The sequence below is a fragment of the Strigops habroptila genome, chromosome 1 (genome assembly GCF_004027225.2).
Source record: "Strigops habroptila isolate Jane chromosome 1, bStrHab1.2.pri, whole genome shotgun sequence".
Taxonomy (NCBI): domain Eukaryota; kingdom Metazoa; phylum Chordata; class Aves; order Psittaciformes; family Psittacidae; genus Strigops; species Strigops habroptila.
Genome location: NC_044277.2, coordinates 82811683 through 82827911, shown reverse-complemented (window position 1 = coordinate 82827911; position 16229 = coordinate 82811683). Strand labels below are relative to the sequence as shown.

Below are 16229 nucleotides of genomic sequence, written 5' to 3'. Positions count from 1 at the left end.
TCTGAGTTTTGCTGTTCACCTCACTGCACACTAATGCCTCCTGTCTGCTTCTGTGTCTGCCCCACTGGAACAACTGCAGAGACACTGCCAATTTTCTTGGCAAATGCTTTGAGATTTTTTTCTGGAGCAAAAAGTTACTTGTAGGCAATGTATATGGGTGCGTTATTAACAGCTGGTGTGTTCATAAGGACAAACAGTGAGAGACTGTCTTATTGACCAAAGTATTTGTTTTCTGGTTTTGTCCTTCAGGTACCAAAAGCTGTGGAAGAGTTATGTGAAGCTGCGTCACCTGCTGGCTAATAGTCCCAAAGTCAAACAGGCTGATAAACAGAAATTGTCACAAAGAGAGGTATGGTGGGCCTTCCTATAACTGATAATGAAGCACGGTAATTCAAGATGGAATAAAGCCATATGACTGCCCTGTTTATGGAAACAATAGAAATCCTTCACAAAAGATTTCCTTTTCAGGCTGTTAACACTGATTTTATTTTTATCTTTTCTTGTTAGTGAATGAATTTTTTTCATTTCCCTTTTTTAGTTGTCAAACTACTGCAAGTTTTTTACCCTATTATAGAAATGATCATTATAGAACCGTAACTTCTTTATAGCCATTGCCGTTAATGGTTTCAAGAATTAGCACAGAGAAGCACAGAAATAAGAAGCACTTATTTCTGAGTGCACTTTTAACTGGCTCATAATTTTAAACATTTCTCTGCTGAGATAAAAACTGCCATGCTTGTGCATGGTTTTAAACTGTAAATTATTAGGCAATCTTAGTGACATTCCTTAAGATCTTTGAGGAAAAATCATCTGGTTGTTGTTATGTTCAACAGTGTTTAATGAAAAATGAGGTATTTGTTGAATTTCTTTCATACCTCTCTCCCCTCTACTTCCCTTCCCTTCCCCAAAGTGATGAGCAAAAAGCATTTCTGAAGTGCAGATGCTCAACCAATTGGGAATTAAAATCAGAAAAATAATCTAAATATAGAATAAAGCAGCCTGCTCTTGGGTATCTATTTGGACTGAAACTTTGAATTTGTCTCGTGCTTATCTACCGGGCACTCTTAATTGGACAACTTACATAAAGAATACATAGAAGAGAAATGAACTTCTTTAGTACCGAACGGAATTAAATTAAATGGTGGTGTATATTCATCTAATGATTAGAAACCCTGATGATTCATAGAATCATAGAATATTCTGAGTTGGAAGGGACCCATGAGGATCATTGAGTCTTCCCCTGTTTGCTAATTGTGTAGCTTTGGTTGCAGCAAAAGTTTGATACATTTGGCATTGCACCTGATTTTTATTACTACTGCAAAGCATAGTATGCTGTTGCATGAGCAAGCATCTTAGTTAACATTTTATTTATGCTGATATTAAATAAGCCATTAGCTTCCTTACTTGTAAGCAAGGGAAAAAGCACACTGGTGTGACGTAACTGTGCCACAGTTGTAACAAAAAAAAATTTTATCCACATAGGAGACTATTTTGTCTGCTACAGCTTTCTACACTCAGAGCAAGTAGAAGGGAAAACCATTGTTTTATGGACATCTTTTCATTAGGGGACTAATGGCTATTTGTAAAATTGTAGTGGATTGGATGTAGGAGGGTGATGATGTTTTGGTTCAAAAGATAACATGCTGCTTTGGTATTTATCACTTACTGTGTGGTGTGTTGATTTTTGTTTCTAGACCATATTGTCTAGGATAATGAGTTTATCAAGTAGTTTGTGATCAGTCGTATCAGCCTGAAGCAGAAGCTTTATGTGAAGATAACCTATGCATTTTGCTAGTGGAGGTGCCAGTAACTTAGAAGGAGCTGTAGGGCTGCACCTGACTGGTATATGGGCTTTTAAAGATTATGAATCATATATTATGAGTAACTGGAGTGCTCCTGAGCTGGTCAGCCCGAAAGTACAGCTATGTCTTAGCAAACATTGTAGTATATGTCTCAGAAAATACCCAGTGACACAGCCTTGAAATGCAAATTTTAGACAGTGCACTAGGGCTGCAGAGTTGTAAGCATCTCTGTTCCCTCTGCCATCAGTCATTCATTACTGTGAGATTGTATGATGTTATTATTTGTGACAGGGTCGTGCTGGGGGCTTTGTTCCTCTAACCTAACTTTGAGCATTTACAGCAGGTGCATAAATCGGGATCTGAAGGCTCACTTTGAAGTCAATGAAGAGAAATGCATTTTTTTTTTAAAGCCATTTACCCCCTAATTGAATATAAAAGGAGCCACGGCTAACTAGTGTCCTACCCTAGATGTCTTAGTATTGAGGTGTCTGAGATTTGATGAGTCTGCATCTGGATAGATGCGCCTCCTGGAACCACTCTGAGTCTCTACAGAACAGAAGACAGAGCCCGTTCCTGCCCAGAGGTGCTCACAGGCTTCAGATTTTAAGCTTGGAAGGGACAGCTTTGAGCAAATGACCTGTGGTGAAAAGGAGGAGGAGAGGAAGGATTCAGCTTTGAAAAGTTTTGTGTTCTGAAGAAGGAAGAGCTCTAAGGGAGTCTTTACCATTAGTGCATGCTGTGTGGGGAGCTTGCATACCCGGGAGGCTTTATAGTATTGGAACCAGATCATGATCCAGGGATGATTTATTTTAGCTGTTTTTCTTTCATTCCATTTTTACAGAAAATATTTTCTTTTAATAATTCTGTTAAAATCTTTTAATGATTCTGTCCCTTTCGTAATTTCTAGAGGCAAATAAACTTTTTACACAATACCAAACAGCCAGCGGTCAAGGCAAAACAGATTTTTATTTTATTTTTTGAATTGAAATAAGATTAGTAGATTTCATCGTTATAGGCTCCAGGACTAGTGAATGCTGACCCCTTTTCCAGACTGGGAGTACTGTCAATGTTGAATGGGAACTATTATGAAGTAGCTGAGATCACAAAGCAAAGCATTTCTTAGTCTGTTTTACTCCTATTGAATTCTTCAAACCAGGAGTACTCATGGTGATGGACTTGAATGAGGAGGTTGGTTTGTACACAGGGGTAAAGAAAGTGCTTTCATTATAAGGACCTTAATTTGTTACCTTACGTTTCATCTTGGATGTATGAGTTGGGCTGGTTTGTTCTGTCATGTGCGGTAAAAAAACTAGTCACTTCTGTTCACTTCTTGGTCTACCAAAACTGCTGTCTACGCTGTGTTCCAGCACATCCACCACAGTCTGTGGCTAGCAATTACAAGACTTGGACTAGTCTTAGAAACTGCTCACCAAAATCGAACCTTAAAGGGATATTGTGGGTGCACTCGTGTGTGCTGATACTGCTTTGTTGTAGAAAGTCCTTCACAAAAGCTCCGTTCTCTCCCTGTTTAGGAAGCACTGCAGAAAATTCGTCAGAAGAACACAATGAGACGTGAAGTGACCGTTGAGTTGAGTAGCCAGGGGTTCTGGAAAACAGGGATACGTTCTGACGTCTGCCAGGTGACTAAACCACAGAGATGTGTGATGTATTTTCGTTCTTGATAGCTATTTACCTCTTAAAAGGGTTTGCTATGATTCTAGGCTGAAGAATGGAATTAATGCCTTTGCCTCAAGATGTGTTAATTTAAGGAACTATTCTAGTCTTCTATCCACCCCTGCCATGCACAGAAAAAATTATTTAAAAATATTAGATTTCTTGCCACTGGTTGATCAGAACAAGGAAGAGAGGATAGGAATGGCCAGCTGGATGCTGGGCATTAGCCAAATGTTGAGTCTTATGTGGAGCTCCTGGGGCGTCTTCATCCATCAGTTGGGTTAGTTTTAAATATTTTTATTTTAATATATTTTTATATTTAGATGTTTTTTAAAAAACAAATTTTCCATTGAAACATGAAGAAGTATCTTTTTACTTGAAAGAAAAGAAAGAAAAAACTCCACAATAACTAACTTCTGGATTAAAACAGGTGACCATCAGTAGGAAGGTCACCTTTCAGATACTCCTCATATGCATGACATCTCCAAGGTACAGATCTCTGGCAGATCATATTGTGAAGCAGTTGACAGCCACCAGCTTTGTGATATGATAAAAATAAGTCCATTTTTAACATTATATTTTATTAATAAAATTCAAGTAGTTACAACAGTTAACTTCAAAATCTGGTAAGGCCAAGGGGAAATTCTTACAGGAGAGAAATGCTAATAACTAAAATTGCATTTCTTCTATCTGAAACATTTCTTGTGATTCTGCTATTGCTTCTGAAGTTGAAGAAAGAGAATAGTGGAACAGTATCTTCTCACATTGCTGAGGAAAATTACAGCCCTTTGCTAATTTTTATCATGAACTCTATCTTTTTTTACAGGTTAAGTAAGCAGTGTAAATTTCTAATTTAGAAGCTTTGAAACAGTTCTGTGTTATTCATAATATCTTCCGTGATTCATCTCTTAATGTCTTCTTCGATTCGTTTTGTTGTTGAAGGACAGCAAAACATGAAAGAACAATGAAAGTGAAGCTATTTCACATTTTTGTGCCCATCTGCAGCATAACATCTAAATCAGCCAGTTCTGGTATGAAGGTTCTTTGATTTGATTTCTTAGAGAGACCAAGAGTAGGCAAACTATGTATCTGTAAAATTAAAGATTGCTGCTGTTGCTACATGCTTTCTTCCAGATTAAAGAAAACTAAATACGCATAAATCAACTCTGTGGGCAGAGCTAAAGCGCAGTAATTTAAAATTAATGCTTTTCAAAAGCATTGCAGTTTAGAAGATTGAAACTCTTTCAAGTCACTCTAACAGCTTATAGTTACTCTAAGTTCCACATAGCAGTAATGACATTGGTCTTTGCAGTCTCAGAAGTGAACCACTTGCAGGGTGAGGAAACAGGGTGAGTGAAATGTTCCAAAAATGTAAAATCATTGTTATCTGCCAGGCTCACTTGAAGTTATCCAGCAGATGAAGTGCACTACTTGGCCACTAAGCTGGGCATCACTTACTATGCAGTCTGGCAGGATAGGGCAATGTTGAGAAGATAAACTTCACACACACACACACACGCACACACACATCCCCCCATACCCGTTGTTGCCAGTATTGTTGCTGGTGTGCTCTCAACAGCAGTGTTAAGTGTTCAAGTGAGGAGAGAAATTATGCATTTCAAAATATTTCAGCTCACCTGGTTCTTAGTAGCTTCAGGTCAGGATTGTCTGCCAGCCCAGGGGGATGGTGGTATTAGCTGGGGCACCTGAGAGAATCCCTGCCTTGCCATGCCAGCTGCAGCAAGAAAAGAACATGCAGAATAGTTAAAATTACATATGTTTAAAAACAACAACAAAAGAAAGAAGTTACTTGTATGTTTATAACCAAATGCAAGTACTAAGGGTATGGGATGTGGCCATATGGTTTCAGGAGACTTTTTTTTTAATCACTAGCCATTCTTTAGCCTATTGGAATTTTAAAGCATGTATTTTGTTTTCTTATAAAGTGATAAATAAATAAAACATCAGAAACATCAAATAGTTGTAATCAAATTTGATGCACATTAATTGACTCAATCAAAGTATTTAGTGCCATGAAAGCAGCACTTGGTCAATATAACTGCAATAACCAAATTAAAGGCCCTTTGTGTGCTCCCAGAGACATGTCAATTCTTCATTCAATACACGACAGCTGATAAAAATCTAAAACTTTGTGTTTCAATCATCAAATTTAGGGCCACATGTATTGGTATAAATAATATTAAATTTTGCTTGAGGGACACTTTCTGCCTAGTGTAGTGGAACATACAAACAGGCAGAGAAGCAGAGTTGTCCCATGAAACAAGTTTTGGGTTGGCTTTTTTGTTGGCTGTGTCCCATCTCCAGCCTCCTGAATTGCTTCAATGAAGGAAAGCATAGGAAGCATACCTGTATAGTTTATATGGAGTTAAGAGGAATGTTCCCTAGCTTATAAATTACTCCAAGAAAACTCTAAATGAGTGACATGGTAACACAATAAAATTTCTTTGCTTGGAGTGTTTTTGCATTTTTTCTGCCATTCAGAGATCCAGAAAAGTGTTTTGTTTTGTTTAGTTTTTTGGTTTTTTTTTTGTCTTGCTGCTCATTAGTTAGTTCCATCTGGCAGAAAAGGACCTGGGGTGCTGGCTGACAGCCAGCTGAGTATGAGCCAGCAAGTGTGCCAGGTGGTCAAGAAGGCCAACAGCATCCTGGCCTGTATCAGCAATAGTGTGGCTAGCAGGGCAAGGGAAATGATCATCCCCCTGTACTGGGCACTGGTGAGGCTGTACCTCGAATACTGTGTTCAGTTCTGGGCCCCTCACTACAAGAAAGACATTGAGGTGCTGGAGCAGGTCCAGAGAAGGGCAATGAAGCTGGTGAAAGGTCTGGAGAACAAGTCTTATGAGGAACAGCTGAGGGAACTGAGGTTGTTTAGTCTGGAGAAGAGAAAACTCAGCGGTGGGTCCTTGTTGCTCTCTACAACTACCTGAAAAGATGTTGTAGTGAGCTGGGGGTTAGCCTCTTCTCCCAGGTAGCAAGTGATAGGAGAAGAGGAGCCTCAAGCTGTGCTAGGGGAAGTTTAGATTGGAGAGGGTTGTCAAGCACTGGACCAGGCTGCCCAGGGAAGTGGCGGAGTCACCATCCTTGGAGATATTTAAAAGACATGTAAATGTGGCACGTGGGGACATGGTATAGTAGTGAAGTTGGCAGTATTAGGTTAATGGTTGGACTCAAATCTTTTCTCAAAAAGGTCTTTTCCAACATAAACGATTCTGTGATTACTTTCCAACTATGCGTTCAGTTCTCAAGAATTTTGCAGTCCTTAAGCAGAAAGTATTGCCATTGTTTATTCTTAATTTCTCAATCCTGTAACAATCACCAGATTGTATTTTCTTTAATGACATGCAGAAATCAGCAACATCATTTATTCCGTAAATTATACATAATCTGCATTGTATGCTTGCTTTTCTTGATTCTGTCCACAATGGACATTCATCTTCTGTAATCATACACATTCTTTTTTCTGCAATTAATAGTGATAGCCCTCAGATTTTGATTGCCTTAGGACATGTCATTCTTTTCAATATATTCCTGTCATGTCACTAGTAGGATCAATAAGAAGAACTTCAACTTGATGTCAATATCACAAAAATGGTCACATGCATGAAATTGTTTAAATACTGACATTTTTCCTGTAGCTCTTACTTTTCACTCTTATGCAATATTTTTGATGTTGATATCATACTTGCTGTACTGCTGTACTGATAAACTGTAGTACTTGCTTATTTCAACCCAGATGCATTTGAAGTCAATATTAGTGTAATATTCCTGCTTTAAAACACAGAAAAAGGGAGACTTTTGTTGTTGCAACATAGACTTAGTTAAATTTTTATGAAAATTTCCCGAACAGGAAAACATTATCTGTTTCCTAGATGATCAAACAGCAACCTTTCTGATATTTTTTTTTTTTTTTTTGCACATTAAGCTTGGAAATGCCAGACTACAGCATTTCAGAAAGCCCTTAATTCTTCCTCAGAAGGAAATGAAGCAAGGCACTAATAACTGTGCTTGAAAATCAAGTAGCTACTGTTGTTTGGTGAAAGCTGGTTAAAGTAATGCTTCTTCCCTAATGTTATGAGGCAGAGGGGAAATGTTCATTCTTCATCTTTGGTACTAACCTAAAACCACAGGGCGTTAAATGAGAAGGTACAAACGTATAGCATTGATGTCAGTCGTGGCTTATTGAACTTTGACGTTAGTGGTGACCAGATATTTTTTACCTCTTTCAAAATACTTCAGTAGAGGACTGGTTTTATGTATTTGGATGGGGCTTTATGTATTGGATTTTATCTATTTGGATGGGGCTTTGGGCAGTCTGGTCTAGTGGAGGGTGTCCCTGCCCATGGCAGCAGGATTGGAACTAGGTGATCTTTAAGGTCCCTTCCATAAACTGTTTTGTGATTCTATTTATTTATTTAGACTGAGTGGGGTGGTGTCACCATTATGATTATGCAGATGGACAAACGTGATTTGATTAAGTGCTCTGATGATGAAGGTTGGGAAATGGTGTGTGGAGGTTTTCTCATTTAAACAAGCCAGTAAATCTTAGTGTTGTGACAAACGGAGAATGTTTGTAGGTTAGGCAAAACTGACTACTCTGTATAGTAAAGTTGAATGCTTTTTCCTTATTGCTATTTTCTTTTTAGCACGCGATGATGCTTCCTGTCCTCACCCACCATGTCCGCTACCATCAGTGTCTGATGCATTTGGACAAATTGATAGGCTATACTTTTCGAGATAGGTGCTTGCTGCAGGTAAGATACAAAAAAAGAAACTACTTGCTGGTTTGTCCTCCTAATATTATAAAGTTTATCCATAATCCTGACTGCTGTGCAAACTTAAGAAATGCATTGCATTGCCACAGCTTGGATGTACTTGATTGCATTGCAATTTTTCAATAGTTTCAGTTATCCCAAGAGACTTCTATTTAGAGACATCTGTTGTGCACGTAGGCATACAACTAGCTTTGCTCCACTGGCAGGTCTGGATTTGCTTGTAATGTGTAGAAAGACAAAAGTATGCTTACTGAAAAGATTGTCAGGTACAATCTGCTGTTTCAAAAAAAGAATAACTTTATCATTGTCTTTTATTTTGCATGTATAGCTAGTGAAAAGGAATTTGCAAACTTCAGCTCTTGATTTCTACAAGTATGTGATGAAATTTTTGCATTTACAAACAAGGGCAGGAACCGGAGAGGGGAGAATTTCTTGTTTAAATGCATCCATGTTCCACGATCAGTCATTTATCTAAGTGCTTATTTGTAAATGATCAGCTCTAAAGGCTGACTCTTGGCATAGTGGCCACTTTCCCTTATGTGTTTTTCTGGAATTACTGAAGGAAAATGGAGACTTCTTTTCAGGATTTCCCTCTCAACTAAGCATCAGATCTCTCTGCTGACTGGGGCTGAGAAAGGTGAATTTTCTCTAAGTTAAAAACATGCAGTTTCTATATATGGAAACTTTACTCCTGAGCTACATTGAGCAGAAGTTTAGGGGAAAATGTGTTCTCATAGCTTCTCTGTTTTCTAGAAGTTGGTTTACAGGGTTTGTCCTACTGCAAATTACATTAAACATTGAGCATCTAGTAGGATTTGGTTGTCTGCAGGCTGTCATAGTTTTAATGTGAAAGATAAAAATGCAATGGTGGAAATTGAGACCAAACATACAAACCAAAAAGCAAATTGCAATCGAAAATGGAAGAAAGCATAAAATCAAGTGTGCCAGTGTTAGTAATATTAATATTTAGTTATAACAAAAGTAGTTTTTAATGCTTGATCCCTGTGCAAATTTATTTAAAACCTAGAAACATGTTCAAGAAGAGAATGAACCTTTTAAAATGTATATAGCACAAGTCACCTACTTAAGCATAGGCAATATTAGATTATTTGATAATTTTGCATTGATTTTTACCTTTACCTTTTTACCTTTACAGTTTCATCATGATATATGCTTTCTAAAGTACAGACTGAGCAACAAAGATAACACTTAACTATTCAGGGAAACGTAATGTATCATCCACTTCAGATGAAGCAGAAGCTGAGAATGTACAATTATGACAAACTTATTAATATTAGCAAGAAATTAAAAAGGACTTGAAGAAAGTTCTTATTGTTGATTAAATATAATTTTACTCTCTAACAAAATTAAAATAAGTTTCCCTAAGTATTGTGTTTGGAAAGCCATAGACAATGTTTGAATGAACTATTGGAGTGTCTTTGCTCACAGCCAGGATCACTAGTCCTTCAGTTGTTTCAGAAGTAACTTTCTGGAGCTTGAATTTGCCAGTGTATCTCTTGTTTTATATATAAGGTGTGTGTACACATTTATAGATGCATGTTATTTTTAGGTGTGTATGTGTAAAAGAGAAAATGCATGAGTTTGCAGGATGGAGTCATAAAAGCTAGCTGTAGTTGTGTCTACTGCTGCCATTTTTGTAGTGGTGGAGTCAGCATCAGAGTTAGCTTCGGTAATGCTAGATGGTACAAATGGAAACAAATGGAAGAATGATACAAATGGGAACAGGTTGCCCAGAGAAGTTGTGAATGTCCCATCCCTGGAAGTGTTCAAGACCAGGGATGGGGCTTTGAGCAACCTGGTCTAGTGGAAGGTGTCCCTGTCCATGGCAGGGGATTGGAACTAGATGAGCTTTAAAGGTCCCTTCCAACCCAAACCGTTCTATGATTCTACAAAACAGAAGATCAGTCCTGCCATTTCTGTTCGGTTCAGTTGAAGAGTGGTCATGTACAGTCATGAAAGTTCTTCTGTGAATAACCATGCTAGACATACTTGTCTGTTGTTTGTTTGTTTGCAGTAGGGAAGTTTTATAGATATTTAAGTAACCTAAATCAAGTATATGAATGATTGAGAATCTCTTAGTTGTTCATAGTTTTAATATGAATATTTATGCTGCAATGTTAGAGCGAATATATGTTTAAATAAGCAAATGTATTAAAATCAGGTCAGCAAAGCTGGTAAGCAAAACTCTTAGGGCAAATTGACAGTTCATGCTTTTTCTCTTCCAAACTAATTTTTCTTTAAAGAAGAAAACTTGTTGAAAGTTAATTAGTTAAACTGATGATTGAGCATAACTATTGCTTCTTTCTGACATCTGAAATAGTACATCCTACATTTAAATTGCTGGAACCAAGCTATTGATTGACGACATCACTTCAAACTAAAAAATAACAATTAATATCTACCAGTGTAAGATTTTTTTTTTTCCTTTTATTTGCAAAAATATATCTAAGACTTCTTTTTCCTGTTTGTGCCTCATTATAGCTTGCCATGACTCATCCAAGCCATCACTTAAACTTTGGAATGAATCCGGATCATGCCAGAAATTCTTTATCCAACTGTGGGATTCGACAGCCAAAGTATGGAGATAGAAAAGTTCACCACATGCACATGAGGAAAAAAGGTATGCTATTACACCACTACTGTTTTTCTCTCACCTAGCACTTAATCAGTAAGAAAACCTTTGTTCATTATTATTTATTTGGCCATTCTTCTTCTGAGAGATCTCCTCAGTGGAAGATTTCAATGATTATGCACAGACACCAGTGAGACCCTTCTAAAGAGAAAAAATTTATTTTGCAAATGAATCAATAAGTAAAAAGCTGAGAAAAAGCAAGGGTAATAAATGGGAGGATGTATTTTCTTTGATTTTTGGCAAATATTGTTTTCTTAATTTGGTGCTTGGCATGGTGACCAAACTTGAGGGTATTTTGTAAAAATGTCTTATTAATGTGGTCTGTCTGCTGCAGAATATTCACCTTGATTCCCAGAATATATTCCTTAAAAGTATTCTCAGCTGTAATGAAGTAATTTTTTTTCATTCTTTTTTTTATTGTTTATGTAATGTTTGGAATGTCTGTTTTTATGCAAAGGGGGTATTTTTATCTGGTTCTTTGAATGCAAAAATACAATAGTAATGGGACTACTATCAGTTAGGCAGAGATCATCTGTAAGGATTATACTTGCTTTAAGTAAACCCTGTGAAAAACAGGATGATCTGTGTACAGCAGTTACAAAGTAACATTTTGAGTAATTATTTTCTAAGCCTATTCAAATTGATTTAGGTTGTTTGTTTAATAGTGTATTGTTTATATTTCTAGGGATAAACACCCTGATAAATATTATGTCCCGTTTGGGACAGGATGATCCAGCTCCTTCCAGGTAATGAAAATAATGTTTGCAAGTACGGAAGCTGTTGCAGAGAGAGATGTTTAATAGAAATAACCAACTTACTGTCAGCAATAGCTTTTGCAAATAGTTGAAATGAAAAGTCATTTTGAATTGACTTTATGTTATGAAGATGTGCTGAACCTCCATTAGCAGTGACATAGTAAATGTTTAGTCATGCCTGCAGAAAACTCCTGAGGAAGGATTTCACAGATAATTCTATCATTTTTGTTTATGCTTGAAATGAGGAGGACTAAAAAGCTACCTTTTAGCTTTCTGCAGAATAAAAAATACATTTTTTTTTGTTATTGTTATCATTGCTATAAATTGGATTGTCCATCATGTTTCCTCATTGTAGTACCTTCCTGGCATGGCATCTTGTTAACATGAGTGTGATACTGAATGTGAGCTTCGCTGATTTACTGGTCCAGTTTAGAGACACATGCAAAAACCATTAATGATGTAATGTAATAATCCTTAAATGACCACTAAGAATTCTTGTGAATAAATAATGTTTAAGATGTGGTTTATAGCCACAGGCACCATATTTATCCAAAGCGAATAAACAAAGCTCATAGGACTAATGCAGGAAGGAGTTGTATGTGAAATCTCAATGCATGAACTGGAGGGCAGAGTGTATTTCAGTTAACTAGTGTTGTAACTGGGCCTTTTAAGTGATCATTTTGAAGGAAGCTTGGGAAGGGGAGAACTTTAATTCTGAATAAATTATTGTTGCAGTGTTCCCCAAATGCTGTTTGAGGTAGACGATGTCCTTTTCTTCAAGAGTCAGCTTCAAGCTTATTTCAGCCCTCTTAAGATAACATGAGATAATGCTAAATTGCATCAATTCTCACAAAATAACACAAAAATATAAAATCCCGCTTCTGAGATCTGTGTAGGAGCTGTAGTTTTGCTCACACTTTATTGTTTTACACAGCAGAGGTACTTGAATTCTTTCAGCCCCTTACAAAGGCCTGCTATTTCAGAAATTAGATTTACTGTATAAGTGCTGGGGGACTGCATATTAAAATAAAAGCTGTCAAACACTTGAGAAGGATCTTCTGAATATAAAAAAAAAAAATAAAAAATCTTGTTGCAATGGCCTTGGTTCTTTTACAATCAGGTGTGAAGTCAAAATGTTTCTACTTAAATGCTTTGATGTGTAGAGCAGAGATTTGCATATATTCGAAGACAAACTCACGTTCTTTTTCAGCTGCTGTGTCCTGTTAGTCCTTTGTTAGGTAAGCAGACAGCTTGGAGGAAATGAAACTTTATGCAAAACAAAGGAAAATCAGGAGCAGTGATAGAAGAAAAGGAAAACAAAGGAAATACACAATTCTATTAGCTTAATGGCATCTTTGAATGCATCTTCTTGTACAGCCATTTTTTGCTTTTGATCTCAAAGGAAGTTGCAGAAAACAGGGCATTTAAAGGTGCTATGCTGAAAAATGAAAATACTCCTTTTTAGCTTTGCCATACCAATGAATCAGTTGCAGAGTCATCACACTCTGTAGATGTTGATATTAATTGCATACACCACCCTATTTGCATGTACAAGACTGAAGCCAAGCTGTTTGTTTCAATCACCTGATGCCCTCGGATGGACAAAAGAAACCCGACCTCAGTGCCAGTCAACGGTACTGTTTCCTTTCTTCATTTAAGCTTTGACAACAGCTCAGAAAAGAACATATGGAAATTTGAAAGGTGGTGATGTCAGTCCTGAGTTTCAAGATTTATGTAGTGGTTGTTCTGTTTTGGAAAGGATTGTAATCCAGAGAGGGTGGGGGAGGCTGCAAGAATGTCTATCATGCCTGATTAGCAATCAGCTCTGATTTGGTCTCTTTTAATTGTATTGTGTAAATAACCAGCATGTGTTACTTAGCTGATAGTAAACCTTGAAATGCCTTTTTCAGGATTAACCACAACGAGCGTTTAGAATTTCTGGGAGATGCTGTGGTGGAGTTCTTAACAAGGTAAATAGGGAATTCTTTAACAGTTTTCACCTTTGTGTGGTATTGTCATATCACTGGGCTTATTAAGCTTTGCAGGGTCTGCTTTATGACTGTGTATGTTTGCAATCCTGCCTGATGGTTGGAGCTGCACATAGCTCTCTTCAAAATTACTTCACTGCTGACGGTACAAGGAAGATTACAAACGAAAAATCTAGAGTTTGTTTCATGGAGTGCAATTTTAAGTTGATTGGAGTTAGAGATTATTCGGCTACAGACAAGTTGAACTTTGTACCCTTTTTTTTTTAAAGGAAAGATATTTTTCCTGGCATGCCATTTTGTCTCCATGGGTTCTTTTTCCCTAGTTGCAAGTAAAAAGCAGTTAGTGGTAATATTGAATGTGTTGGAGTTCTTATATTTCCAGTTATTAGAGCTGTAGTCTATAAGCAGGCTGTAATGTCTGTATGTAAAGAAAATAGTTAAACACAAATGTAATTTATTTAGAAGTAATAACAAAAAGCTATAGTTCGTCAAAAATTGTTCCAGTTTTGATCTGGTTTGAGTATTCTGAAATTGATGAAAAATACAGGGATATTATCAGTTACCTCCATGGGCCTCTTTTACCCCAGTACTGGAGGCAGGCAGTTTACACAAAAAAAGATTCTAATCCATTTTGAGCTGCTTGTTCTACTGTTTTTAATAGGGGAGTAGTCTTGTTTACTGTAAATCTTCTCTTAAAGCAAGTTTGTTGTATGAACTGCCCTTATATCTCGATTCTCTACTAGCCTTTGTTAGCCATTAGCTGCTCATTATTAAAAGCTATTAGTCTAGAAAGGTCTCCACTGCCCTTAAAACCCATGGCCTTTTCTCTCATACAACAGTACAGGCTGATAAGATAGAAGACTTGCTGATTAAAATGTCTTGCATTTTTCATTGTTCATCAACCATCAGTTGACTTTCTGAGCTAACTTTTGTCTCAATTCAGAAAAAACCCTGAGCTACATTTCTATTCAGTAGAGCATGTAAGCACCTATTTAAGTCTTCAGGTCTCTGCTTTTGTGAATTGTGATATTTGAATAGATTGCCTCCAAGTTTTATAGCAGTTTTTGTCCTTAAATAATCTTGCATTTATCTGCACTTTTCTTCCTGTGTACTGCGTTAATATAATATTTTAATTATTAGTGCCATCTACTGCCTTACTTGTGGGATGTTGAAAACCTTCTCTGTGTTAACTTCTTTTTGACGTAGATTAGATAGTCATATACGAAGATATTCAGAATCATTTATCTGTTACTCAGATCTTATTTGGGTCACTGAATTACTTTTTTTGGTTCGTTTCTGTTTTATGAAGTATCTTACTTGCATGATGACAAATATCATTAAAGGCAGTAAAAGGCCTGTGATTTTTACTCCCGCCCTTCCTTCCCCACCTCCCGTGGTATTAATGACTTCACACATTTGATAAATACAGGAGGTTGTTGAGTTCTGTTCTTTTCACTCCATTCAGCCTGAATCAGTAGTATCATCTTAAAGCATTGTGTACCTGCAACAAGGAGTTTCTCAAGGCTGATGGTTCTCTTGTGCTTTATTCTTCAGCATTCCCTAGGTGAATGAACCCACCTGCTTCTTGCTGAATTCTTGCTGAACCCACTGCTGCTGCTGTGTAGATGCTTTCTAATGAGGGAACTGCATTGTTATTGCAGGGATTTGGAGAATATGTGCTGGCCAGTAGAGAAACAGCACTCTTCCTCCCCTGCTGCCAGTGCTATCCGGTCAAATATTCTTGAGCATTGTTTTAATGTTTGTTCATTTACCTTCTTAGAAGCTGAGTTGCCACCTTAGGAAGGGACCTGTGATACCAACTAGGATCTGAGGGAAAAGCACTGTTCACTAGAAGCACACATGATGCATATTTAACCAAATGCTGACAGCACCTGATCTGATTTTTGTTTTGCCAGTGTCCATTTGTACTACCTGTTTCCCACTCTGGAGGAAGGAGGATTAGCAACATACCGCACTGCCATCGTACAGAACCAACACCTGGCCATGTTGGCTAAGGTACAGTTTTATATGTCTCTGTATTTGACACCCAGACGTAGGATACTATGGATTGCACTAGGGATCTATCTGCTTTGAACATCAGAGTCTTTAGCATGTTTTGTGTACAAGATATGGGATATGGGAACTCTTTTCCTTTTGAAAGTAGATTCTAAAGACGAAGTAGGACTTAGAGTTTTCTTCAAAGGCAGAAGGATAAGTTTTTAGGATGCTTATGTTGAAAGTGTGTCTATATTTACCTTCATATTGCACAGGTAATGAAGCTGATAGTAGAAATTTAGTGAAGAAAAAGAACCAAGCTGGTTGTTCTATAAAAGGACTTCCTGCTAGAAAACACAGGGAAAACATGGCAGCAGTTGGTAGAGAAAGTAGGGAAATAATAATTTTGCCTGCTCCCTAACCACAGTCATTTTCAGATTCACTGTGAACTACGAAAGAGAAATATGTTAGGCTTTCGGTGAAAACTTGTATTATCTCATGGGGAAAATTGAGATGCCTCAGAATTTTATTTCATTTAATTCTGTGAATGATGGAACTTTTTTCATTTC

General features: G+C 37.2%; 1 protein-coding gene across 1 annotated transcript in view; it reads left to right on the top strand.

Annotated features, from left to right (window-relative positions):
• Window positions 1-16229, top strand: part of DROSHA (drosha ribonuclease III) — a 69263-nt gene that overhangs the window by 31144 nt on the left and 21890 nt on the right. The window contains exons 15-21 of the mRNA XM_030480812.2: window positions 250-349; window positions 3335-3442; window positions 8141-8248; window positions 10772-10910; window positions 11608-11668; window positions 13588-13647; window positions 15582-15681. Coding sequence (XP_030336672.1) covers window positions 250-349; window positions 3335-3442; window positions 8141-8248; window positions 10772-10910; window positions 11608-11668; window positions 13588-13647; window positions 15582-15681 — 676 coding nt within the window. The remainder of the gene's footprint in view (window positions 1-249; window positions 350-3334; window positions 3443-8140; window positions 8249-10771; window positions 10911-11607; window positions 11669-13587; window positions 13648-15581; window positions 15682-16229) is intronic.